The 27963-nt window shown below is 31.3% G+C and overlaps 1 protein-coding gene across 3 annotated transcripts; it reads left to right on the top strand.

Moving 5' to 3' along the window:
* On the top strand, positions 1-27370 carry LOC132749240 (uncharacterized). Of its 3 annotated transcripts, none has more exons than XM_060738958.1 (23): positions 1-92; positions 1859-1973; positions 2978-3047; positions 3544-3690; positions 4028-4191; positions 4848-4958; positions 7029-7139; positions 8711-8852; positions 10028-10170; positions 10525-10694; positions 10968-11099; positions 11863-12012; positions 12759-12852; positions 13150-13164; positions 18237-18410; positions 18726-18865; positions 19697-19915; positions 20699-20951; positions 21749-21912; positions 22170-22365; positions 22599-22766; positions 23015-23131; positions 24243-27370. In XM_060738958.1, the coding sequence occupies exons 2-23, from the start codon at positions 1887-1889 to the stop codon at positions 24354-24356; spliced, it is 3081 nt and encodes a 1026-aa protein (XP_060594941.1). In that variant the 5' UTR covers positions 1-92; positions 1859-1886; the 3' UTR covers positions 24357-27370. The 3 variants fall into 3 exon arrangements, with proteins under 3 accessions (XP_060594941.1, XP_060594944.1, XP_060594942.1); XM_060738959.1 differs by having other exon boundaries at positions 45-144; XM_060738961.1 differs by lacking the exon at positions 13150-13164 and having other exon boundaries at positions 3-92.
* Positions 27371-27963: the final 593 nt, after the last annotated feature.

Here is a 27963-nt window from a genome sequence, read left to right on the forward strand (position 1 = left end):
GCCTCATCGTAGTTTTGCAGGAGTTGTCTACCTTGAGTCATGACGTCACGTATCTTAAGAGTTGTTTACAAATGGCCGACATTTGACGGCAGGTGCGTCCATAAGTGTATTTTATTTTACTGATTAAGTAGTTGGTTTCCTCCTGTAAGTATCTTCTTTTATGCATAAAACATTTTAGCAGTATCATAGTTGTAGCAATACACGAATTTTAAGCAAACTATCTTTAAACGATAATGATCTAGGTAAAGAAAACGCACACACATTTATTTTAAACAACAACAAAACTTACAACACATATTTCGAGTTTTAAATTGTATTCTCTTGTAAAAAAAATCACTTCATGACATGAATAAAAAAAAATAATTTTTCTATTTTGGAAAAAGGGTGCCATATTTTTTTTTAATTTCAAAATTAGATTTTTACAAGATATCTATACTGTATACTGATCAATAATGTTTTCAAGAATGTGGCATTTTGCCAAGTAATTTTCTTTGTAGGCCTATAATTGTTCTTTATTGTAGTATAAATATTTAAATGTTTAGTGTATGGTATATATAAATATTGATAGATCAGAGTGAAGGATTTCAGTAACAAGTTTTTCCAGTATCATTATCTTTGTCTCTTTACTACTGTATTGAATATAACTAGATTCTATTATAAGTTATAATTTATTTAGATCTATTTCAAACATGTCATATGCAGTGTTCATGATGACAATATTTGTGAGATGTAAGTCTTATTATTTAGAGTTATTTGCCCCTCTGAGCTTGAAGGAAATTGTGAAGTCATTTAATAAAGCTTCATGTTGTGCTGATTTGGTTTATACAGAATTTATTTTTAGTTTGATTGTGTAGCTTTTAGCTTATAGACACACTCAAATCCGTTCCTGGAACCAACAAGTAATAAGCAATGAATGTAAAGTTTCTTGCTCAAGGAAACACTGACTAGTCCTAGTCCAACTACATGTAATTGTACTGCGCAACGAGATATTGTGCTATTTTCGTGTCTGGGCAATATCTCGCCTCTACTATTCTGCCCCAGAACGAAATATCTCAGAATCAAGATTTGGCACGTCAGTATATTTTGACTATGACTAGTCCCTGACGGTGTTTGAACCCATGCGGCTAGCGATCATTAGATAACTAGTCTGACGCGTTAACCACTTGGCCATGCCGCCACTTCATGCTGATTTACTTTACTGATCAGGGGAATTATAACTATGGATTTGAACTTTACACAGTAAAAACCAGCAAACCAGATCTCCACTTAACCAGAGTATCTGTAAACTGGACATTTTTCAGGGTCCAAATTTTTCCCTTCTGTTTGCATTGTATGAAAATCCTTATAAAATCAGAAACTTGGTACTCCATAAATTGGACATAAATGTGGAACCATTTTTCATTTGTTTACGAAATTTTAACTTGAAGAACAGGACATGTATTTCAAAGTATGTCAAATGAATGTGTCTGTGTTTTACAAATATATAACACACAGGTCAGTCTGAGGTTACTTCTTTTGACATTTGTTTGCAACTTTGCAATTTTGCAAACATACCTCATGATAGATTGCACCTGTGAAAATTGAAGAATGTGTTTGATTTTTGGTGGCAAAATCACTTGATAATGCTATTTTAGTGATTCAAAGTCAGACTTTTTAAAAAGGAGGAATAATTTGTTTGTTGCAAAGATAAAGCACTTGTCTAGGGATTACATTTTGATTTCATATTCAAGACATCTGACATTAATGCAACTAACTTTAATTTTATTAATATATATAACAAAATCTTAGTATGTAAAAGATATTGACATTCATTTTCAGGATTTGCATGTAAAAGATATTAATTGACATTCATTTTCAGGATTTGCTAGAGACAAGAAACAATAACTATGGCAACAGGTGGACATGGCAGGGAGAGAATGGGGCCAGAAGGAGACTCTGGTGAAGATAGTGACAATAAAAACACTGTCACCACAGTAAGAAGGTTTTAATATAGAAAACCCCCACATTAGTATTTTAGAAAACATGTGTTACAAAAGACTAAATGACCTTTCACCTTTTATTGAAACAAAGTGGTCAGGGTATTATTATACAAACATGTGCAAGGCCTTTTCCAGCTAATTTGGGAAAAGGTCCCTGGCATAAATTGGGAAATAATTTTCTACTTTTTTTGGAAATTGGAGAAGTTGAAAAATATACCATATGATTGTATGTATGGTAGATTTTTCAACTTCTCAAATTTCAAAAAAAGTAGAATATTTTTTCCAAATTTATACCAGACTCTAGGTTTTTAACATGTATATGAAACCTGTCCCTTTTTACAAAAACAAGTCAAAACAGTTCAATTTTTCTCAAAAGATGAAACAGTTTTATTTTTAGGCAACTGTTTGGATTTTTTGGGGGGAAATTGGGAAATTAAGAGGATATTTTGGATTGGGAATAGGTCCTTATTTTGGTCCCTATAGTGATAGGGTGAAAATGCCCTGGTATAGGTGATTAAAATTAATATGACATATGCATCAAACTTTTTATTATGTAATAATAATTTACAAGGTATTAATTAATATGTAAAATATTTATCCAGGAAATTAATGACCTGGAATGACCATTACCCTGCTAGAACTGAAAGAGATTTGCCTTTGCCACTAGTATAGAGTCCGACCAGTCTGCATATCCATGTTGTCTGTCTAGGCTATGTACTGTTGACAGATAGGACAATTTCATCCTCATTTCCGTAGAATTGATAATGGACAGTTCTAAAATGGAAAATGGATATTTTAAGTATTTCAGCAGGTTATTCAGGGCAAAGATAGAGAATAAAGTAATTATTGTATTTTTTTTACACTAAGGCTATAGGGAGTGAACTAAAAACACCATTATATTTCATTGCAATTTATAAATTTTAACATTTAGGTATTTATTATATATCAGCGATATTGTACACTATAAATGATAGTTTCAATTTTTTATTCACTTTCAGACTGTTAAAACAGAGACCACCACAGAAGAAGTCAATGTTACACAACAAGTGGAAGAAGAATATAAATATGGTATATAACTTATATAAATGATAAATTCAAAATACATTCTCAACATGTATATCAAAGTAATGGTGTTTATTTTTCTATCAATGCAGGTTTTTCATAACTTTGATGGAACTAGTGACTTATTGAGGTTTCTGGTTATTCTTACAATATGTTCTTTTATTATCCTAATTTTTTTAATCTGAAAAATAGGGACGCTAAAAGTAATTGTCTAACTAATTTCACAATAAATTCACAATTCATTATATTAAACTAATAGAAAAATAGATTGCTATTGCTGTTTTGTATGCAGTTATATTCATTATTAACAGTCATATAAAATGAGCTTTTAATGGGCTACTAAACATCTGCAGTGTTCAACATCTTTTCTTTCTGTGTAAACATGTTACCATAATTATGTGATCTTTTATTCTTACAGTTTATATAATTATTATTGTCCATCACATTTAAAGAAAGATTTCATTTTGTATAAGAATATAAACCTGTAATGTATGTGTTTCAGAGCCACCAAAGTTTGATAATACGTTACCAGATTTGTATCGACTCCTTGAGACAATGGAGAAGGAAGAGGGTGACCTTGGCAACAAAAAGCAACCTCCATCACTGTTTACTAGACCAGAACATGTTGAAAAATACCAAAAAATCACCAGTATGCTAAATTATGTGTTATTTTGTTGGTTTTTGTTTTTTAATTGAGAACATTGAAATGTTATTTATATTTATTTATAGTGTATTTAATGTTTCTTTTATATAATAGATAGTGAAGAGTTTCATTCAGATTTCTTGCTTGGTTAGTGATAAAAAGTAAAAATTGTAAATAGTATATACATTATGCTGATTAGTGGAAGATGTTAGTACATTGTTCTTATTACTTTAAAGCACACACGTAACGTTTGTTGAATTTATCTCTCTTTGATTTTATCATAAGGTACCCCAAAGATAAAAAATTTAATATCATGAATATTTCTGTCTTTTTCCTTTTTCAGAATTGAAGCTTGAAATGGAAGAATCAGAGATGAGTCCGTATCTTGATCATTTTGAGGCAGGAGTACGTGATGACCTGTTGATGATTGGCAATGTTTCATTAGAGGACGTACAGACTGAGGAGAAACAACTGAGAGATGAACATATACAATATCTTGAACAAGAGGTTTTTATCTTCAATATAAATTACAATACTCAAATAAGAGATGCCTTTTTTTCAATATAAATTACAATACCTGAAACTAGAAGTCTCTGTCTACCATATTAATTGCAATACTTCTTCCAAGAGGTCTCTGTCCTCAATATAAATTATATAACCTCAATCTAGAGGTCTGTTCCTTCAATATAAATTACTATATTACAAATGATATAGAGGATATTTGTTTAGTTTAGTGTAAGATCGGAATATATTTCACCGAGTGAGCACCAAAAGGTATATTTCACGAGTGGCGCAGCCACGAGTGAAATATGAACTTTTGGTGTTCACAAGGTGAAATATATTTTGATCTTACACTGAACTAAACAAATTTTCTTTTTATTACATGCAAAGGAACGTTTTAAAAAGACATTAAACCTAATGCTGAATGAAAAGCGCGCCAAATAATAATACAACGTGACGTCATTTTCGACGTCACATCATTAAGTTGGTACCCAGTACTGTGCACGCTGGTATTTCACTGAAACAACATAAGCGGCTTAAATTCAAAACAGTGAAATTATCAAAGTGGTAATTTCACTGTTTCAAACAGTAAAATTACCAGTTTTATATCACTGATATATTTCTATTAACCACCGAAAAGCATGTAATAAATATATTTATAGGCTAATGAGGCGAGGAGTCGACATCAAGAGTTACTTAGACGTGAAGAAGATGCTAAGAAAAGGGTGGCTAAATACACTCAGGATAGGAGAGAAGATCTTCAGAGGAGGGAGGTAATAAACAACCTACTTATTATAGTATTAATATGTATGTGTCTGTACCAATTGTCATACCTTTTTGTTACCAAAGCTTACATACAAATGATATCAGTCATTTTGTTAAGCTTAATATTTCTCGAAAACTTTTGAAGATATTTACTTTTAACTTGGAATACTTGTTTCACTATTAAAATTGGGAGGCATTTCTTTTAGTCAAATGTCCTTGAAAGGTCATTTTTATGCACCCGGAGGGTGGCATATTAAAATCGCAATGTCTGTCTGTGCTTCCCCACTTTCTTAGCATTCGTGTCCGGAATGTAACTTAGTCATGCACTAAGTATTTAAAATAACTTTGCACAAATGTCTACCACATGATGATGATATGTCTCGTCTAATACACATGTCCCTACTTAGAAGGTCACACTTATAGGTACACATTCTTGTCTGGACATTAACATTGTCATGCATTGAAGAATTTTAAAATAACTTGGCATCAAGACAGCATGTCACGTCTAAGGACTATGTGACTACATGTACCTAAAAGGGGCAAGGTCACACTTACAGATTAAGGTTCACATAGGTTTTTAGACTGTAACTTTGTCATGCATTGAAGGATATTATAGAGTAACTTGGTACAAATGTTCTATACACAAAATTGTGTCGCATGCAAAAAGCTGTGTCTCTACCTTTATATATGCATGCATTTATGTGTAGACTTTTACCTTCTTTTGCAATTAACAGCTACCTTAAAGGTCACTTTTTGAATATTCTCAAAAACCATCAGATATCTTCACTGTAACATGTTTACTATCAAAGGAAGATAATTCTGACATGCAGTTTTTCATATAATCAGTTCAATCAAAATAAACGCTTTTCTTAAGCTTTCGACGTTTAGTCTTCTTCAGAAAAAAATGACATTTTTTTTATTTATTTTTTTTTTAAAGCAGTTTTTTCAGAAATATACTATCATTCAAGTACTGATAAAAATGGAGCACACAACCCTTGCTTTACTGAAGAAATTATGATAAAATTAGACACAATTCTAATTTTGTTTAGAAAAAGTAATGTGCTGGAGCCTTGTGCTACTTATGATAAAATAGAGGAAAAAACTACATGATCTATGTTCTTTATTCATGTGCTTTTATCAGGCAAGAAGATATGGTTCTGTGGTAAGATATTGGGCTACATATCTCAGATGACAAAAATCCTATACCTTACATCTTAACAGTACTAATAGTCTAAAATAAAGCCCCATTAACTATAAGATATTACCCTTGCACTTGGAAAACATTTTAGAATCATAGGTTCTGAATAAGTGTGAGCCAGTGACTTGTTATATCATACTGAATAGATGTCATGCTAATGGTTTCAAAAAGTCATGTGATGTAAGAAAACCAGTTCAAGCACCTTGAATCAATGATTCTCGAATCTGCACATTAGTATCTTGTTGAACATGTCACAAACCTTGGAAAATGGTGGCAATTTTTGCGAGGAAAATTGTAGGAAATTAAAAACTAGATGTAAAATTCTTGACTTTGACAATAGTATCCTGAATGAGTATCATGAGATTTAATAAGTATTATTACAGTAAATGGTAGTATACATTTTCAAAAGAGTTCCAATGACATGTTATTAGAATGTGATAACTGCACAAGGAATCTTTGATTAAATCATTGTTCACATTTTAATTTGCTTATTTGATCACTGTTTTAGATATGATTTATTTGTGTTTCACGTCTATCCTTTTGATCAAAAATATTTTTCTTGTAAGTCTTCAATTATTTGTAGGACAAAGCAAGTTACAGGTAAAGATACCATGAAAATATAAGAAATATTTATTGAGATATTCTATATATAAAGTTGTCTAATTCATACTGGTATATATTTTTAAGTATTATTGTATTTATTCTATAGAATGACATTATAACTAAGAATTTGCCATTTGAAAGGTAGGAGTATACTATTCTTGTAGTCATACCTGTGTTGTTATATCAATATTTTATTGTAAATACAATTATAAAATCATGTGTTTATATGAATACAGCATTATGTAGAATGTCATGAAATATTTTGCTGATATTGTAGGAGATGATACGACAGAGGGAGAAGTTATTGATGGAAAGATTACATCAATCATTTCGCCGTGCTGAAAGTCAGCTTATCAGTGTACTTGAACGAAGGAAGGGTGAAGTTAAGGTAATAAATTTGTATATAATTTAGTCTGCTGTAAAACAAACTTATTCCCAAAGTATTTTGGCAAAGAGAGATAATATAAAAATATTTGACTTTATGAAGAAAAGTAGGGGTGTCCTACTTACCAAGGCATCATCATTGGCATCTGTGTAACACTTCGTTAAAATATTTGCATTCAGCATCATCAACCAATAATGATATTTGTTTGTATGTTTGAAATAAGTGTGTTATTCACACACTTATTTCTGAGCATAATAGTAGGTAACTATCCAAGGTCCATAACTCTAGCAGGGATTATGACAGAATTATGGTGCTTCTTTGATCTTAGAAAAATTTTGGTTAATGTTTTGCATGCAACATAAATCTCTAAAATTACTGAAGACTTTAGGTCACCTTTCAAAGGTCATAACTCTAGCATGGATATTGACTAAAAGCCCTTTTTGAACTTAAAAAAAATCATTGATAAGGTTTTGCATGCAACATAAATCTTAAAAAATACTTAAGCTATCACTTGAAACACAATACATGTCATCAGGCCCCGTGTTCACAAAGATTTAAGGATCAGGATCAAGATCAGGATCAAATTAAAAAACTCATAGTTTTTCCCTTGCTCATCCTCATAGATTAAATATCTAATGTTAACTTGATAAAAATGGACTTGAAATAACATGTTTACGAAATTTTAGAATAAATTTATTGTTATTTTTGTAAGATACCCGCATTTTAAAGTCGATCCAAATATTGATCTTGATCCTAAAATTGATCCTTATTTTGATCCGATTATTTTTGTATTTGTTTTGTAATTTGCTGTGCTTATCCAAAACTAGGTTGGTTTCGTTGTAAATCATCATTTTCTTACATTTTGAATATGTACCATTTAATTATAGCAAAATATGATAAATTTTAGGAACATAAAACAATGAAAATAAAATCAGGATCACTTGATCCTGATCCTGATCTTTTCTTTGTGAACACGGGGCCAGGATCATAACCAGAGTTAGAAAAGTTATGGTTCATATTTTGCTTGCATCATTTATCTTTAAAAGCAATTACCAATTGTATGCACTTGAAACTTGATTCATGCTTTTTGAATTACAAATCAAGGTCAATTTTCAAGACACATAACTCTGGCTTGGACTTTGATTGAAATAAGGCCATTGTGACCATAACAGATTCTTTTGTCAATATCCATAACTATCTCATGTATGTTATTTGTATTTTTATGCCCCCCTTCGAAGAAGAGGGGGTATATTGTTTTGCTAATGTCGGTCTGTCTGTCGGTCCGTCAGTAGACCACATGGTTTCCGCTGATTATCTTGAAAAGTATTTATCACAAAGTCTTCATATTTCACATAGTGATTGGTCATAACTAGTAGATGACCCCTATTGATTTTGGGGTCACTAGGTCAAAGGTCAAGGTCACAGGGACCTTAAATGTCAAATTGGTTTCCGCTGATTATCTTGAAAAGTATGTATCACAAAGTCTTCATATTTCATTATGTTAATAACTTAAGTATTTGCTTTTGCTTGAAAAAAAAATATAAGTAACAATCAAACTTTTAATATTTTTTCAGTCATTTTTTGGTGACTTGATGATGACTGAAGTGCAGTATGGTGGGACAAGAGGTCGAAGGTGGAAAGTAGACTGGAACTTGACACCACAGCCTGTTCAAGTAAAGTTGAAATGTTTACGTGGTGTGAAAGATAAACTTCCTAGTAAGTCTTCCTCTTCATGTTTATGTGTTTTTATGCCTTTATATGCCCCCACTTTAGGAGGGCATTAGATTTGCCCTTGTCTCTCTATCCACACTTTTACAGGTGATCAGTATGTGAAGTTGCACATTTGCTTTCTCTTGTGGATTAATTCAATTTTGTTAGTTATTGCCCTTGACAGTAAAAATTCATAATTTGTGTTGTGCGTAGCTTAAGTATTTGACCTAGAGTCATGAAACTTTACAGGAATGTTTGTCAGCATGTGTAATTTTGCACCTGGGGGTTTGCTTGTGGATTTATTATTTGTAGAGCTTTTGTCCTTGACTATGTAAATAATTGCAATTTTCAACTTGAGTTTTAGGTAGCTCAAGAAATAATTGACCTGGAGTCATGAAACTTTACAGAAATGTTCCTCAGCATGTGTATATTTATTCTGTATTTGTAGAGTAATTGCCCTTAACTTAGTTAAAACCATTACATAATGTTGTGTCATTTGTACCTCTATAAGTGCTTGAGCTAGGATCAACAAATTTTATAGGAACACTGATTAGCATGTGAAGTTTTACCCCTGTTGTTTTCGCATGTGGAAAAATTCAGTTTTGTTAGAGTTATATCTGTGTCCTATGGACACATTTCTAATTACTCATGTATTGCATTACGTATATGTAATTTATATGTCCTTCATACTAATTTAAAACTTGTGTATCTTAACTTCTTTTGAACCAATTATAATTAGCAGTGGGCTTTTGTCCTTTATGCCAAATTGAGCATTGGTCTATTTTCCAGTGTCCTGTAAGCTGCTGTCCCAGGGGGCTATTGTCCTAGTGGGTTATTGTCCTAGTGATCTATTGACCCAGTGAGCTATTGCCTATTTCCCATGTTTTAACTAGTCAGACAATGTATAAATTGGCTAATGTCTTCATGAGGGTCAGAGGATGTGTCATAAATGTCACATGACATTGGCATCCTTGTCCATTTCTAGTTATTTTTGGGATATTAAGATAATACATTAATTTCATAAATAATACAATAAACAGGCAATCCACACAAACACGAACATTCAGTAATTAATTTTTTTATTGCATAAAATAATACAGAAATTCTAATGTATATTATAAACAACAACAAAAATGGAAGTAGTAATAGACCTAGGAAGATAAAATGTCTACTATTTTCAGGGGGACGTTATGTAATGATGGTATCACTATATGACAGACTTGGAGGTAATATCCTCCGCTGGAGTGAGATGAAGGGACAGCATTGGGGAGCGGCCACAGCTCCTGTACATCATGAAGGAGGATTTCACAATGTGGAACTGAAGGTTGGTACTTGTTAGAAGTTGTTTCAATTATAGGATAAAATTGTTCAGTTTAAATTTATTTGTCAGCATATTTTTCAAAAAGGTAAAGTGGTTGATGAGGATATGAATCACTTTTAGTGAAGATTTAGTAAAGTTAATTTTTCTAGAACACAGATATTAAAAGATTGCTCTCAGTCAGTAATAAGTAAGACACATGAAATGGTACCATTTATTATTTGTTTGGTAAATCTATGTGTCCACTTCCAACTAAATATTATTGGCAATACTTAAGATCAATTAAAGATATTTTGTTTACTACCTGTGGCTTGCTTAGTGATCAATATACATTTACTACTTGTTTGGTTGTGTTTTCAGTTTGACCAGTGCATGTTTACAGTTTTACCATCAAAGGCATCCCTGAAGCCAGGAATGGTTGTGGTGTTTGAGTTGTATCTGTTAAGGGGTTCTGTAGTGTCCACTGACAAGGTGGTTGCCTGGGGTTGTGCCCCAGTTTGTGATGCCCAGTTTGAAGTTATTGAGGGAAAGTAAGTTACTAGATACAGGCTTTAACTATTGATTGTTTTATATTAAACACAATGATTTATTGAATTTCCAGTCATTTATTTAAACTGAAATACATGTTATCCTTGACTGACAAATGGTTGTTCATTTAGTTAAGCTGTAGATTTTTATACTTAACCACTGCTTTTAAGTAGAATAGTAATACAGGAATAGATTTTGAAATTTTGAATATTTTGCTGAAGTGAAAAGAAAACTGCTTTTTTTCTAAATGTTTAGATAAAAATTTTTTTTTACAGATACAGAGTTCCTTTCCTTCGTGGAGAGATGGACCCTCAAATAGAAAAACATGAGATGATAGAACAACTCATATCTGGTGAACTTGACCACTGGTTGTGTAACCTTTATCTGGAAATTGTCAAGTTACCAAGGTGATAGTTTACCATAACCTTTTTATTGTGTCAACTGTTTTCATCTCAAAGACCGTCAGAAAAAGTTGATATAATGAAAAATCAAGATAAATAAATGACAGATTCTTCTTACATCAGGCATCTACATACCTATTTATCTTTGTCAGATAAACTGTGTATGATGTATCTTATGGCTTTTACCTAATTACTTTATGAGTTATTCATTGTGCAGAAATCTTGACTTGACAAATATATTTTATATACATTTGTAGATAAAGAAGAAAAAAATCGTGCCTTTTAAAATTTGATTGAGAAAATGAGAAATCAAGAAAAGCAATGTTGAGATAACGATAGTAAAATTAATGTTTTGCAAAGTTAATGATTTCTTTATAAAAAAATTTTTTAACAAGGTTGATTTGAAAGTGAAAGTGTTCAGTACACAGTTCATGACTACTGTTTGTTTTTTACTCCCATTTTAAACATCTTTTGGTCATACCTCAGTGGTGAAACCATCTCACCAGCTTACCTGGATGACTAACCAGTATTTACCAATTTTTCCGCAAGTGACCATCTACTTAACCAACATGATTTTCTAAATTAGCAATGGGAGACAAATGACCATTAAACTCAATGTCCGAGATGTATTGTTATGGAGAAATTTTACCTTGCCTGTAGAGTGAACCAGCAATCCCTAGAATACTAATCTGATGCTCTCCTTATTGAGCTAAATGGGTGGAGTCTCTGACACACGGTATATAACTCTATATTTCTCGTGTATATTCAGGTATTTGGCAGGCATGAAGGAGTATGAAGTAGAATTAGAATTCTCCTCAGCTATGACAGCCTACCCTGACAGAAGGCGTACAGGGGGTGATGAGTATAGAGATGGTGAGGCCCCAATACTTGGCTCCCAGAGTGATATCAATAGTGAGATGTAAGTAGAGTTGGTATTAATGTGACATGTTTGTGTCAGTTTAACATTGTAGTTTATTTAGTTTCCCATAACTAATATTCAGAGTATATAAGGCCGGAGAAAAATGGACACTGTCTTATAAGTTATATATATTGTCAAGAGTACCCTTATGATAAAATTAATATCACTTAAGAATTTGTGTATTTCTGTAATAGAAACATTTTTCAAATTTCAAACTTTTATTTAACTATGAGGATGATCAATAACAGTCAAAATCTATTTTGATTTTTTACCAAAGACTTTTATCAAGTGATATTTTCTTTTGATTTTTTGTTTGTTTTCCAACTGGAAGTATGATGAAAAAGAAGCTGTTGTATATTTTTTTAAAAACAATCAAAATATTTGTTACAAAAAATATCACTTTAGTGTGTTGGAATATTGTAAGGTGTATAAATTTATATCAGGTTTTTACATTTTTGCTATTACTGCCCTTATTTATTGACTGATGTGCATTGAGATACATTAACAAATGTGCAGGTTCTGGGGTAAAACATTCATTTGCCTTGAGTGTTATTTTTGTTGATAAAATGTTGTGTCTCTCTGGCAAAATTGTGAAGGATATTGTCTTACTATTTCTTTCCTCTCACCTTTCAACATAAAACATGTCTAAACCCTGGACTGATTTAAATATATTTTATTTCACAGTTTATGTTCTGACAAACATTGTTGAAAACTGACAGCATTTATTTATATTTATTATGTTTCAGGGGATCAAGGTCTAGTCTTCAAAGTTCTGAGCCTCCTGGTTATAACATGCCTACTTCACGCACCACAGCTACTGTGTCTAAGGTCAAACTAGAGGTCAGTATAGTTACCATGGATACATTGAGAAATAATCAATATTGAAAAAAAATCTTTATTTTTCGAGTCCCTTATTTTTCATATGATAAGGGTGTATCTTTATCTGTGATAAATATTAGGCTGGAACTTTTCCTTTAGTTTTGAAAAATTGTCTTTAATGAGAGTTATTTTTTTTAGTTTTTATGAGGATTCAACTTTTTGTGTTATCTTTGTTTTACTAAAGTAATTACCAAAAAGTGAAATGTATTACGTGTATGTATGATATTGTATAATAAATGGGTAATGACTCATTTACAGCATCTAGGGATAAAGGTAGGGTTGTAATTGATCTTGTGATTGTTATGAACTGCTGTGTTTATTAAATATGATTACAATATTTTCTTTGAAAAAAATCCTTTAATTTTAGGAATTTTTGTGTCACCTGCTATAGAGTAGCAACAACATAATTATAGGGATCACTTCTCTGTCATCAGTCTGTCCGAGCTAACAATTATTGAATACTTGCATGGCTAAAGGATAAATAAGTAACTGTACTCTCTTGGATGTCATTAATTCTGTAAGATTTTATGTGGCTATTTTCCTTTATATGGCTAAAAAGAACAATAGGGAGAACAGTGAAGACAAGTAGTCACATAAGTACTGTCTTGTTAGAATGTCTGTCTGTCCTTCTATTGCAAAACTTGTCCAGTACTGATGCAATTTTATCCAAACTCTACAGGAATGATCAATACCAAGTAGTTTGTCGGCATTTTCTAGTTCATTGATTTTTGTCAGAGTTATGGCCCTTTAACGATTTTTATTTTTAAAAGTTGTCTCTCATACTACTTATACAATTTGAATGAAACTTTATGGATTGGTACCTCAATTACATATCGTATTACACGGGTTTTCTGGTTTAAGGAGTTTTGGCTGAGTTATGGCCCTTGAATACAAAAGGCATTATGGGCCTTTAATTTTTTATTTTTTTTGTTTTAACAATCTAGAAAAGGGATGATTTGATTTGGTTTGATTGAATCTGTTCATGAGAGATAATCCTCTCATAGTCCGCCTAGCAACAGCTTGAGTGGTAATCATTCTTCAACATGAAATTGCTAGAAATCAGTGATCCAACAGAACAGAAAAAAATAACAACACTAAACAATACTAAAGTTATGTCCAGACTTTTTCTCTTATACTCTCAATACAACTGCTTAATTGGCTGTGTCATCAGGCGACACATGTGATCACTGATTGCTCTTGTATCTAAATATTTGAAATTCATTTCCTTTTTGTGGGAAAAATAAAGTTTCTAATATATCATTAAGTGCATTTTATACTTGTTTAAATAAATTTATAAACATAAGCAAAAGATGTTTATATTCAGTTGATGCTTTTTATGTTTGTTTTGTTTTGATTAAAAAAATTTGATATAGGGTAGGTATTTTGAGATTATCTATTAACAGTATTTATTGCAGTCTATCTGTTAGTATGTTTGATGTTGAACCATAAATGATATAAGATATATATTAGATGGCACAAAATTTGATATAAATTGAAATTCGGGCAATGCATTGGCTTTTATTTGTAATTTTGGAGTAATCTGACAAGGCATGGATATATAGATGAGGGCAGGAGTGGGGTTGTGGTTGGTGGACTTTATGGGATGAAAGTCCCAAAATATATTCTGAATTATGGGGTTTTTTGACATAAAAGCTCAAAATACAGCATATACTAGTATGTAGAACACAAAATCCTTTTTAATAAAAGCTTGTATCCCTGCTGAGCACCCTGTCGTAACACAGGCAGTCAAACACAAACGCTGCATGCCTTTAGGTAAATTGTTTTAATGTGTGATATTAATTATACTTGGGGTCATGGAGACCCTGTTAATAACTTATTGTTGGATTGGTGAAGATCTTCAAGCTTCTGTATGATACTGTGTAAGTTAGTTAAGGATAAGATTCCCTCGCTAGATTAGATTACTGATATCAGTATATATTATCTCAGATTACAGCTGCCTAATATATAGAGGATATTGAATGAGTGTAGTTTAATACTAAATTTATTGAACAAGTTGAATAAAATCATATTATGTGAGCCTCTGGCGAGCACAATATTGTTTTATTCAACTCGTTGAATAAATTTAGTATTGAATCTACACGAATATAATATTCTATTATCACATATATAAAATATGAACAGTAAACTGTTAAAATTAGTATTTTTTCAATGACGCTCAGAGTTGAATAAAATCATATTATGGGAGCCTCTGGCGAGCATAATATTGTTTTATACAACTCGTTCAATAAATTTAGTATTGAATCTACACGAATATAATATTCTATTTATAACATATATAAAATATGAACAGTAAACTTTTAATATTAGTATTTTTTCAATGACGTGCCCATAGTGGAACGCTAACATTAGCTCGCTATAACGCTTTGTTTCTATATAGCTCACATGACGTCACATAAAATTGTTATTACACTAGTGTAATATCGTTTTTATTAAATGGCTTTATTACACTCCTGCGCTGCGGTTTATGTGATCTGTAAATATTAGAATTTTTGTTTGCATAGTTATGAAATCAGCCTATTTCTGGATCTATGCCTGCTGACAATGCCTTAGTTTTTATCTAACAAAGTGTTAGTTTTATTTGTGTTTGTTTAGTAATCTGAAAAAATGTTAGTTTATTTTTAAAAGTTTTGAGAAGTCTGACAAAGTGTAAGTTTATTCTTTAAAGTTTTGAGTAGTCTGACAAAGTGTGAGTTTATTCTTTAAAGTTTTGAGTAGTCTGACAAAGTGCAAGTTTATTCTTTAAAGTTTTGAGTAGTCTGACAAAGTGCAAGTTTATTCTTTAAAGTTTTGAGTAGTCTGACAAAGTGTGAGTTTATTCTCGAAAGTTTTGAGTAGTCTGACAAAGTGTTAGTTTATTCTTTAAAGTTTGGAGTAGTCTGACAAAGTGTGAGTTAATTCTTTAAAGTTTTGAGTAGTCTGACAAAGTGCAAGTTTATTCTTTAAAGTTTTGAGTAGTCTGACAAAGTGTGAGTTTATTTTTGAAAGTTTTGAGTAGTCTGACAATTTTAAGTGCAAGTTTATTCTTGAAAGTTTTGAGTAGTCTAACAAAGTGTTAGTTTATTCTTAAAAGTTTTGAGTAGTCTGACAAAGTGCAAGTTTATTCTTTAAAGTTTTGAGTAGTCTGACAAAGTGTGAGTTTATTCTTTAAAGTTTTGAGTAGTCTGACAAAGTGCAAGTTTATTCTTTAAAGTTTTGAGTAGTCTGACAAAGTGCAAGTTTATTCTTTAAAGTTTTGAGTAGTCTGACAAAGTGTAAGTTTATTCTTTAAAGTTTTGTATTGTCTGACAAAGTGCAAGTTAATTCTTGAAAGTTTGGAGTAGTCTGACAAAGTGTAAGTTTATTCTTTAAAGTTTTGAGTAGTCTGACAAAGTGCAAGTTTATTCTTTAAAGTTTTGAGTAGTCTGACAAAGTGTGAGTTTATTCTTGAAAGTTTTGAGTAGTCTGACAAAGTACAAGTTTATTCTTTATAGTTTTGAGTAGTCTGACAAAGTGTGAGTTTATTCTTTAAAGTTTTGAGTAGTCTGACAAAGTGCAAGTTTATCCTTGAAAGTTTTGAGTAGTTTTGAGTAGTCTGACAAAGTGTGAGTTTATTCTTGAAAGTTTTGAGTAGTCTGACAAAGTGCAAGTTTATTCTTTAAAGTTTTGAGTAGTCTGACAAAGTGCAAGTTTATTCTTTAAAGTTTTGAGTAGTCTGACAAAGTGCAAGTTTATTCTTGAAAGTTTTCAGTAGTCTGACAAAGTGTAAGTTTATTCTTTAATGTTTTCAGTAGTCTGACAAAGTGCAAGTTTATTCTTTAAAGTTTTGAGTAGTCTGTCAAAGTGCAAGTTTATTCTTTAAAGTTTTGAGTAGTCTGTCAAAGTGCAAGTTTATTCTTTAAAGTTTTGAGTAGTCTGACAAAGTGTGAGTTTATTCTTTAAAGTTTTGAGTAGTCTGACAAAGTGTGAGTTTATTCTTTAAAGTTTTGTGTAGTCTGACAAAGTGCAAGTTTATTCTTTAAAGTTTTGAGTAGTCTGACAAAGTGTGAGTTTATTCTTTAAAGTTTTGAGTAGTCTGACAAAGTGTGAGTTTATTCTTTAAAGTTTTGAGTAGTCTGACAAAGTGTGAGTTTATTCTTTAAAGTTTGGAGTAGTCTGACAAAGTGTAAGTTTATTCTTTAAAGTTTGGAGTAGTCTGACAAAGTGTGAGTTTATTCTTTAAAGTTTGGAGTAGTCTGACAAAGTGCAAGTTTATTCTTTAAAGTTTGGAGTAGTCTGACAAAGTGTGAGTTTATTCTTTAAAGTTTTGAGTAGTCTGACAAAGTGTGAGTTAATTCTTTAAAGTTTGGAGTAGTCTGACAAAGTGTGAGTTTATTTTTAAAGTTTTGGAGTAGTCTGACAAAGTGTGAGTTTATTCTTTAAAGTTTTGAGTAGTCTGACAAAGTGTAAGTTTATTCTTTAAAGTTTGGAGTAGTCTTACAAAGTGCAAGTTTATTCTTTAAAGTTTGGAGTAGTCTGACAAAGTGCAAGTTTATTCTTTAAAGTTTTGAGTAGTCTGTCAAAGTGTGAGTTTATTCTTTAAAGTTTTGAGTAGTCTGACAAAGTGCAAGTTTATTCTTTAAAGTTTGGAGAAGTCTGACAAAGTGTGAGTTTATTCTTTAAAGTTTTGAGTAGTCTGACAAAGTGTAAGTTTATTCTTTAAAGTTTTGAGTAGTCTGACAAAGTGTAAGTTTATTCTTTAAAGTTTGGAGTAGTCTGACAAAGTGTGAGTTAATTCTTTAAAGTTTGGAGTAGTCTGACAAAGTGCAAGTTTATTCGTTAAAGTTTTGAGTAGTCTGACAAAGTGTGAGTTTATTCTTTAAAGTTTTGAGTAGTCTGACAAAGTGCAAGTTTATTCTTTAAAGTTTTGAGTAGTCTGACAAAGTGTGAGTTTATTCTTGAAAGTTTTGAGTAGTCTGACAAAGTGCAAGTTTATTCTTTAAAGTTTGGAGTAGTCTGACAAAGTGCAAGTTTATTCTTTAAAGTTTGGAGTAGTCTGACAAAGTGTGAGTTTATTCTTTAAAGTTTTGAGTAGTCTGACAAAGTGTAAGTTTATTCTTTAAAGTTTGGAGTAGTCTGACAAAGTGCAAGTTTATTCTTTAAAGTTTTGGGTAGTCTGACAAAGCATCTATAGGAAAAAGGGCGTAATGAAAATATAAGTTTTTGTAATTTCCTGTACCAGCATTCAATAGAAAATAATTGATATGTAACATGCAAGAAAAAGAATCAAACACTTTAAGATTTTGATATATTGAGCATTAATTTTGATAGTGTTTTTATTGTTTTTTTGTTTTTTTTTGTATGTAAAGGAGTCCGACAAGGCAACAATGTATGGTTCAAGAAAGATGCACAAGGACAAGAAACTTGACCTGCTACTGATGGAAGACAGTGATCCAGAAGACAGTGAACCAGAAGATGTCAAGGCCATAAAACATGAAGAAGAGTTCAAAAAGGTCAAACATATGCCTGGAATGTACTACAAGGTTTGTTTATATATCAATATCTGATCATTTGTTATCAATTGACTGTTTATAAGTGATATATATCAGTGTTCTTACTTACTCCATCCTCAGATCTAAAGAAATCAGTAATGAAAAAACTACATTTTCTCTCTCTAATTAATGCTTGCCTGAGTTAAATTTTTCATATTAACATATGATGGAGAACATGATTGTGAAATACGGTTGGCGTTTAAGAATTGACATTCCCAGTTTAGATTAAATGTCATACTTTATTAGTTTTAAAGTCAACTTATAATATAATAGATGTTAGTAATTTTGAAATGTTTTGTTATTTAGAAATATGAGAAGAACCCTGTTGATGCATATCATGATAAGTTATACACTGTGCTGCCAAAGACAGCTATCATTGAGCCTAACTATACTGCAAAGAAACTTACACACCTTGAAGAACTGGAGAAACACACCATGTCTGTACAGTAAGTTGTATTCTTGCATGTCAGACAGGATTATCTACTGTTTACACCAGTGCTAGAAAACCCTGTCTTACATCCCCCATGTAAGACGTCATTGCCGCGCACAATTTATGAATGAATTGCGTTCTTAGGATGACGTCATTTTACCGTTATGAATGAAGTTGTAAGTTCATACGCTACTATAGGAAAAAGGGCGTAATGAAAATATCAGTTTTTGTAATTTCCTGTACCGGCATTCAATAGAAAATAATTGATATGTAACATGCAAGAAAAAGAATCAAACACTGGCTGCTGGTACAGACCGGAATACCTATCTCTAGGGTAACTGTTTAGCGAAAACTCGGCAGAGCCTCGTTACAGCTGTAAACAGTAACCCTCGAGCTAGATATTCCGGTCTGTACCGGCATCCAGTATAAGATTTTTATATTATTTAAACAGTAATTGACAATTTTTCACAGCATAAACAAAAAAAAAAGTTGAACCAGTTAGCCCTTTTGATTGTTTGAGGCTGACTTGGAGGTTCCTTTAATCATAAGTGCCATAATTTCTTGGGCACTTTCCAGGGCACTTTACATGGGGTCATTGAGATCACTAAAATTTAGATAGATGCATACATCTTAGATTACTGTTATTTACAACTTGAAAATATGATAGCATAAACAACATAAACAAGACAAAATGTTAAAAATAGTAATTGTGCCCACACAGAGATTCAGTATGTTTTTTTACCAGTCATTTATATAATTCTCCAGGTAATCTTGGAAGGAACACATAAAATATTAATAAAAGTAAACTATAACAAATATATATAAAATTATGTTGTGATGATTTTAGAGATCCATTGGCTGGTATGGGTCGTCCACAGCGTAAAGCGTATGAGAAAATGGAATATGTGGCACGTCAGTTTATGTCTGAACTGGGTATAGCACAGTGGCGTGGTCGTGAATTCTGGGGTATGATGTTCATGCTGACAATGGTGTTCTTTCTGAGGGTATTTGTACATTACATGGGCCAGTGGTTCTTTCTGAGCTCTATCAATATTCCAATCAACATGTAAGTCAGATAAATGTTACTATAACAAACTTAACTACTTCATATCATATGTAATAATTTATCTTTAATAATATTTTAAATTTTGTAAGTAAGTGGTGTAAGTAAAATGAAACAAAAAGATAAAACATGTTTGTTGTACATGCTTTTTATGCCTCCACTCTGGGGGGATTTAGATTTGCCCTTGTTAATCTGTCGTGTGTCCGTTCCAAAATGTTGAGTCACATGTAGCTATAAAGTGCATAAACTGAAGTCAATTAACTTTACTAGAATATTGATCAGCATGTGCAGTTGTGCACATGGGGTTTCGTGTTTAAACAAATGCTGTTTTGTTAAAGTTATTGCTCTTGACTAATTTGCAATTTTCAACTTCTGTCACGCAAAGCTAAAATAGTACCGGTATTTGACTTGAAGTCATGGAACTTTACAGCATGTTTAGTTATGCAAATGAGTGTTTTCTTTTGGATTTGTTCAGTATTTGTGGAGTTATTGCCCTTGCATAAACTGTGCATGCTTTTCACACCCTCTGCACTCATAAGTGTCCTAATTACAATTATTCATTATACTTGACTGTCACATTGAACAAGCGTTATAGCAGATATGGAGCGTTATAAATCTACATGAAAAAAATTAAAATCAGCAAAAAATATGTTATGGGTTTTTTTTTGGGAGGCAAGATCTATGAGCATTATACTGAGGTAAGCGTTATAACTGGAAGAAGTGTACAAGTAATGCTTTGTTTATATTGACTAATACAGATTATTTTTAATGATTATTTTGTGACAGGTTCAACTTCCTCCCGTATACAGTAGAACTGAATTATCAGCCAACCTTACTCTCCAGTCAACAGGAAATTGCTGTTGTTATCCTTGGACCAATGTTTAATCTTCTGGTTTTCATTCTACTGATTGCCATGTGTGCAGTTTTCCAGAAAATATTCGACCATTTTCCAGATTTCGGATGCAAGTTTGTGATGGCCTATGGCATCATGACATTCCTTGACCCAATTTTGACCCTTGCCATGGACTGTATACTGAAGGTTGGAATTGTAATTTATATGGAGAAAATTTTATTATATACCTGCATATATTTTGCTGCTTGTATTATATGCACAATGAGACCAAGTAGAAAATCTGTATCATATACATGTATGGTCAGTTATGTCATGTAATTAAATATATTACTACAGAGTAGAATATGGTATTGTCATAATGATATGATAAGGTTAATTAATTAAGAAATAGTACACAGCACCTTTCTATCAGCCTGCAAGCATTTAACAAACCGAAACCAAAGTCTGAGGTCTGTTTAGTGTTTTCATCTGACTGGGAGGTCACTATAATGCTTTAAGGTTTAATGCGTATATTATACTGCACTTTCCTATAACAGAATGGTAAAAGTTGGAAATCATATTGTTGTAATCACAAAATTTCTTGTAAAATGTACTGAATACTGTTAGTAGTCAGCTTGTCACCATATAAATACCTAGATCTAAAACATTTAACTCATGGATTATACTAGGCTGGATTATATTGGAATATTGAAACCTTGTGCTATCCTGTTTTAGCAAAATATTATAGAGAAGATTAAGTATTGACATGTCACATCATTTCCCATGGTTATGATTGTATATTTTTGCTTGTAAGGATTAACCATGTATTGTTCAACTTATTTTCCATTTGATGCAAAATAAAAAAAACTGAAATGATAAATGAAGCATTTATGTTGTGCCTATTATTATTGTGCTATACAAAGTTATCACTCTGTACAAAGATTGATTATCGCTATTACAAAAGTCATACTATGTAAAAAAATGTTATTTTATTTTTGTAACAGCGTTATGAAGATGATAGTGCCACTCCGACCGCTGACTTTGTCAAACTCTGGTACCATTTCTACCGTGTTGAAGGTTCAGGACTGGGTGGGGTTTTTGTAACAGCCTTTCTGTACCTAGGTTTTATGTTTGTGACAGGAGCTTTCGTCTACATGTACTTCCTTAGGTAATTTTTATTTACTTCTATGTAAAGTTAAAAGGGCTATGTTGTAGTCAGTGATTAAATTTTCCCTTCAAATATCTAGGCTTTCTATTATTAATTGTAACAGTTTATTTATAGTATATGAACTTTCGATGTACTTTGATATGTACTTTGAAATGTAGAAAAATTATATTCATGTTTTATGTAGAACAAAAGTAGGACACCAAGTATAAAAGGTATCCTGTATATTTCATGTGCTTTGATCATGTTGTTGTTTAAAGGTTACACAACAATGGTCGTCTGTTGGACATTTACTGGCGTCTTCGTGGAAAGGAAGAGAATTTCTTCGTACCGTATGATCTGGAGTTATCTAATCAGGAATTACATTACATTGTGAACAGAGCGGAGGCGTGGCGTGGTGAAGAAGGTGAACGAAGGAAAGTAGCTGTGTTTGACTATGTCTGGGAGGAAGAAGATGTAAATATAATTTTACTGTGATATTTTGATTGTAAACTTTATAATTATCTGTGGCTACAACTGATAAATCTGATGTTCTTTACTTTTTTTTGTAATGTTAATTTCCAATAGGACTTATTCTCTATGTGTTATGTATTTAATGAAACTTGCCTCTCAACACAACAACTTCGGTACTACATTGTGTTGTTATACATTACTACATTGTTGGTGATAGATGTTGTTATAATATTTAGATGGAGGAGAGTATATGGAATGAGTGTACACTAGAGGAAGATGAACAAAGACGTAAAGAGACACACAAGGAGATAACTACTCATGTAGCTATACACACTGTACATCTTGATGGGCTCCGACAACTCTACAGACAGTTTCTACGTCTTCCAGATGGAGCTGTTGTTGAGGTACAAATCGGGATATAATGTATAGTCATTGAGTTGCTTAGATATTTAAGACATTGGACTAAACATATGTATGGTTAGAATCTTATAAAATACTCTAAATAAGTAAATAATACATAATTCTAAATAAGTCAGTAATGCATATATCTTGTTTATTTATTAAATCTATGTGTAAGATGTGAATTCACTTTTTTCAGTACTAAAAACTATTTTTTTGAATCATTAATAGACTTACTTAACTAATTATTCAGGTATTTGGTGATATGGCTATACCTGGTATGGACAAGGAGATAAAGGATGCTATGACTAAAGGAACTCAAGGGATAGAGAAACTGTTTGGCTCCCAGACAAGCCTTAGAGACAGGAAGGTGAATGAACTATACTGTTTAACAGTTATATCTTAGACAGAAAATGAAATTATTGATAGAAATTGTTTCTTAATATCTTGTTTCTGATACATAAAGCTAGTATTTTTGCTGTAAGAAAAAAAAGAAATAGTAGCTATATTCAACCTGTATTTCGGTTATATGATAATGTCACATGACGGGTGTACATTACACCCTACTTGTTAAATCTGCGCCTGCTTTTATACTTATTTCCCATGTCTTTTCAAAAGGAAAAATATATATGAATTAAAAATGGCCTCTGTCTGTCTGTCCGGTCTGTGGCTCAACAATTCATCATGGGATTTTGAAATAACATGAAACAAATGCTCACTATAATAACATGTGTGTCATGCCCCTTCCCTTAGGTCAAGGTCACACTTGTAGGTCAGAGCTTAACATTGTCTTTTATAGGGCCTGTTTTGTGTTCGTTCACAACTTTTCCATTCATTAGAGAATTTGAAATAAGTTTGCGCAAATATTCACCATATTAAGACAATGGCTCATGTGCAATCCCAGACCCCTAACACTAAGGTCAAGGTCACACTTAGTTTAACATGGTCTGTATTTTGCTTGTCCAGAGAATAGTTCTGAAAGTACTAGCGAGATTCCAGTGAAAGTATAATATAAAAATATAAATAAATAACAGAAAGAAGGAGTGCACTGTAAAAAAGAAAAAAGAAAAAACAACATAAGTGGAATTATTCTGAAAGCTATATTTTTGAGGTTTTGCCCCCTTTTAACTTGATTTATTTTGTCAAAATTGCTTATTATTAGTAACCAAAGGTACTTGAAACTTGTATTACTTGATTATCATGGCAATAACCAATACCACCAGAAGTTATGCCCCTTTTAAAGTTTTGAAAATTTGTTATTGATAGTGGTTGCCTTTTACAAACAAGCGTTAACACCTCTAGTATTGAAAAATCTGGTAACATTACAACAAATAGACTTAAAATATTGCAAAAATAGCAATATATTTTGACCCATTTTTAAGTTTCCTGGTTCGTTTGTAAAGTTCCTATTTATTTTTTCATGCTGAATTTCAAAGTAACTCTTGTGTATAAATTATAGAATAATTCTTATATATCATCAGGTGAACGGAAGGGAAACTGTGACCACAGCAAGTGGTTTCCGTGACAATGAGAGACCATCATCTTCAGCTTCAAGCAGTGGCTCTTCCTCCATTCCAAAGAAAAAGATGTGGTAAATTCTTTCCAGAAGGGCTATCATTACAAAGTTACCACTAACTAAGACATATAAGATGATGTGATAAATTAAGACATTCAGAAACTGACTGTGATACTTACTGTCTTTACATGTGGTTCCTTTTCATGACTTTTGATTTTTATATAGCAACAGCATTTTGTTTATTTCGCAATGAAAAGGTGAAAATTTTACCATAAATTTCTCAAAAAATCTGCTACTTAATTATTTGTATGGTATATGTATGTATAACATAAAATATTCTATCCCTGAGTGTACTGTGAATTTTTATACATTTTAAGTATTTTTGTTTAAAATTTAAAAGCAAGGAATGTGATTTTAAAGCTTTATTCATAATTAATTTAAATTTAAGATATGACTTTTTTTATTGACAATCATAATTGTATTAATCAAACTTAATTTAGCCTGCAGCTGAATCCCAATATTATTGTTAAGTTTTAATTGTTATGTATTTTATTGGCAGTCTATAATCAAATGCCTCTTTCTTTTTCTATAATATTTAAAATAGTAAAGTCAATTTATTTACTAGATACAATATTGGAATTGGTCCAGCAGGCTAGAAAATGATCAAAAGTTACCTAAATATACAATTGAAAGTACCTATACTGAAATGTTCTTCTTTGTTAGATATTTTTAATTTATTTTTTTATATAATTTATATATGTATACACTTTAATCGAGGACAAAATCCATTTTTTGGAATGATTTAAGAATTTTACTAACAGTTACTAAAACTTTAAATTTTGAATTTTTAACTGATATTTAGTTACATGAAATTTATTAATGTAAAAATAATATGTAGTTTTTTAAAGACTAATTTTGCATTAAATTAACATTAAAAATTAGTCAACAACATTGTTAAAGATTTGCCTGAAATTTTATTATCTTAAATTTACATGTAAAATAACTTGATATATGATGGTTTGATTTCTTATTCGAGCAATTTCTCATTATTTGAAAGTACTCTGTCCAGATGTTTGTTATTTTATTTAGATTTGTTCTTTGTTTATTTGTGTGCAATTCAAGATAAACGCATTTATTTTTAGCTCCTCTTATAAAAAAAAGGGGAGCTCTTGTCATGACCCTCTTGTCAGCATAGGCGTTGGTTAACCTTTTGGTTAAGGTCCATTTTCTCAGAAACTATAAAAGCTATCCACTTCAAACTTTGATCTACATGCTTATTGTCATAAAAGGACACCATTTCAAAAGTGCAGATAACCCTAAGTAATTTTTTTTGCAAACTTTAGCCCCTTTTTTCAACTTAGATTTTAAGCGCTGTTTATTTTTGTTGTAAATGTCCATTTTCACATAGGTAATTCACTTCAAGCTTGATTTACATGTTTACTATCAAAATACAACAGCATTTCAGAAGGGCAGATAATGCTAAAATATTTGCCTCTTTTTTCAATCAAAAACTTTTGAAGGCATTCACTTCAAACTTGAAATATTTGTTAACTATCAAGGGCAGATAAGTCTGGTAAGCATGTTGCAAAATTATTCACCCTTTTGCATGTCGCTTTTATTTTACTATCTAGCACTGAGAAAAGTGTGTGTTTCTATCTGTTTAAGATTAGATTTGATAATTTCTTGTTTTTTGTTGTTTTTTTCTTTTGTTGTTTTTTCTTGGAAAATTTCAAAATGCAAAGTTATTTTCAAAAGATAGAAGATTAAACAGTTTCTTAAGATTTTAGGTAACTTAATTTTAAATTTATAACCTAGATGTAAATGTTTTGTTTAATAATATAAAAATTACAGACATACTTAAAGTGACATTATGCTCATTTGCTTCATTGTCAAGTTGAGCTGAATGGCCATATATTTTAAAATATTGACTATTATAATGGTGATTGACCAACAGTTGATCTAAGAAAATGTTTACAATAGAATATAAATCTGCCTAAAATACAAAACACTGTCCCACTCTTTTTATAAATCAAACTTCAAGGTTCTGATATTTGTACAAATTGCCTTTTGGCCAATTTGTTAATACAAAGTTAATTTTAAATTGAAAGGAATTACTGTAAAATGTGAACTTATTTTAACTTTTACCTGTTCACTCACTGTTCACACTTGGAATGGCATAATGTCACTTTAATTACATGTGTTATAGTTATAGATTTTATTTTTAGTTTTTACCTTTCTTTATTAACATTTTACCATAATCTTTCTTTTATTTTTCTTTATAAAGTTGTTACCTCTAGTTTAATATTTATGTATTATGTATGTTGAACATTTATATTGTATATATGATACATTGAAATATTCTGTGGCTGTTCTCTTACACAGTATGTTTTGTTTTTTATTGGCTGCTGGCAGCATTTTCAAGTTTTGTACTGAAGTTTTCATATACAAGGGCTGTAGTTATATCTGTACACGTTAAACAACGATCTGTCAGAGATTATAAATGGTTCATAAATCAAGAAAAAGAAATGTACAACAAAATAAATATAAAACTATGTAAGGCAAGTTTCTCATAAGAATGAATTCTAGCAAATTCTATATCTATACAAATATACCTCCAGATTAATGAGAATTAAGAATACATTTTCATAAAATAGTAAATCAAACTGACATTAGTATCCAAGTTGATGTATGAATGTGTTTTTAATGCAGTTAAATGTAGTTTTTATTTGACTTTTATTGATTGTTCAAAAGGACAAATAACAGCAGTGAAACTAACAACATAAATAAATTATCTGATTCTTGTGTAATAAACACATTAATTAACACATTTTCTTTATTTTAGAGGAAAAATAAATAGAGAGACCCTGTGGTATTTTAATACTTGAAATAATTAGGGGAAAAAACCTGTGAAGCTGCTCAAATATTTGATCATATGTAATTGACAATGATTGTAGATTTTTGATACAGAAAAGAAGAAATATATGCTTTGCATAAAGATATTACATTCCAGCAAAAATTACATTCTTATAACTTGTATACATGTATGTATTTCTAATAATGCTTTCCTTTGTAGAATAAAATATCTCTTCCTTACTCATGTTTGTCAATGATTTCATCAAATTATTCTTCATAGCACAATGTTGATAAACACAGGCATAACATTAGAGTGACCATTGGGGCCAAGTTGTTAAGTGAGTCACAGACTAAAACACTGTCTTCATTTAGATAATTATTTTACCATGTATGTATGTATGTATGTATGTATGTATGTTAGGGTACATCTGCCTTTCAGGCATTCATGTCCTTAAAGGATATTATGAGGAGTGGTAGCTTGGTGGTTAAGGTGTCTGCCTCTCAATCCAGGGATCATGGGTTCGATCCCTAATCGGGTCACGACAATGTTTCTTCATTTGACACGAGTACTGGTTGGTTCCATGAAGCGGACTCGAAAGTGATTAATATAAGTAGCAAGAACTTATTTCGCAATAAAGCTTAAAAGAATATGTTTAAATCAAAGGTTATTACCTGTCAAAAATTGACCTTTACATTTTGAATAGTGTAATTCACTGAATGATACTAAATATGATGTGTGATATTTACTAATTTGATGCACCGGAGGCATATGAGACCATTATATGCATCATGTCGAAATATAAGGTGTTGCTGCCAAAATAAATGATCTATCG

Source organism: Ruditapes philippinarum, unplaced genomic scaffold, assembly GCF_026571515.1.
Source record: "Ruditapes philippinarum isolate M1 unplaced genomic scaffold, ASM2657151v2 ctg3420_1_1_1_1, whole genome shotgun sequence".
Taxonomy (NCBI): Eukaryota; Metazoa; Mollusca; class Bivalvia; order Venerida; family Veneridae; genus Ruditapes; species Ruditapes philippinarum.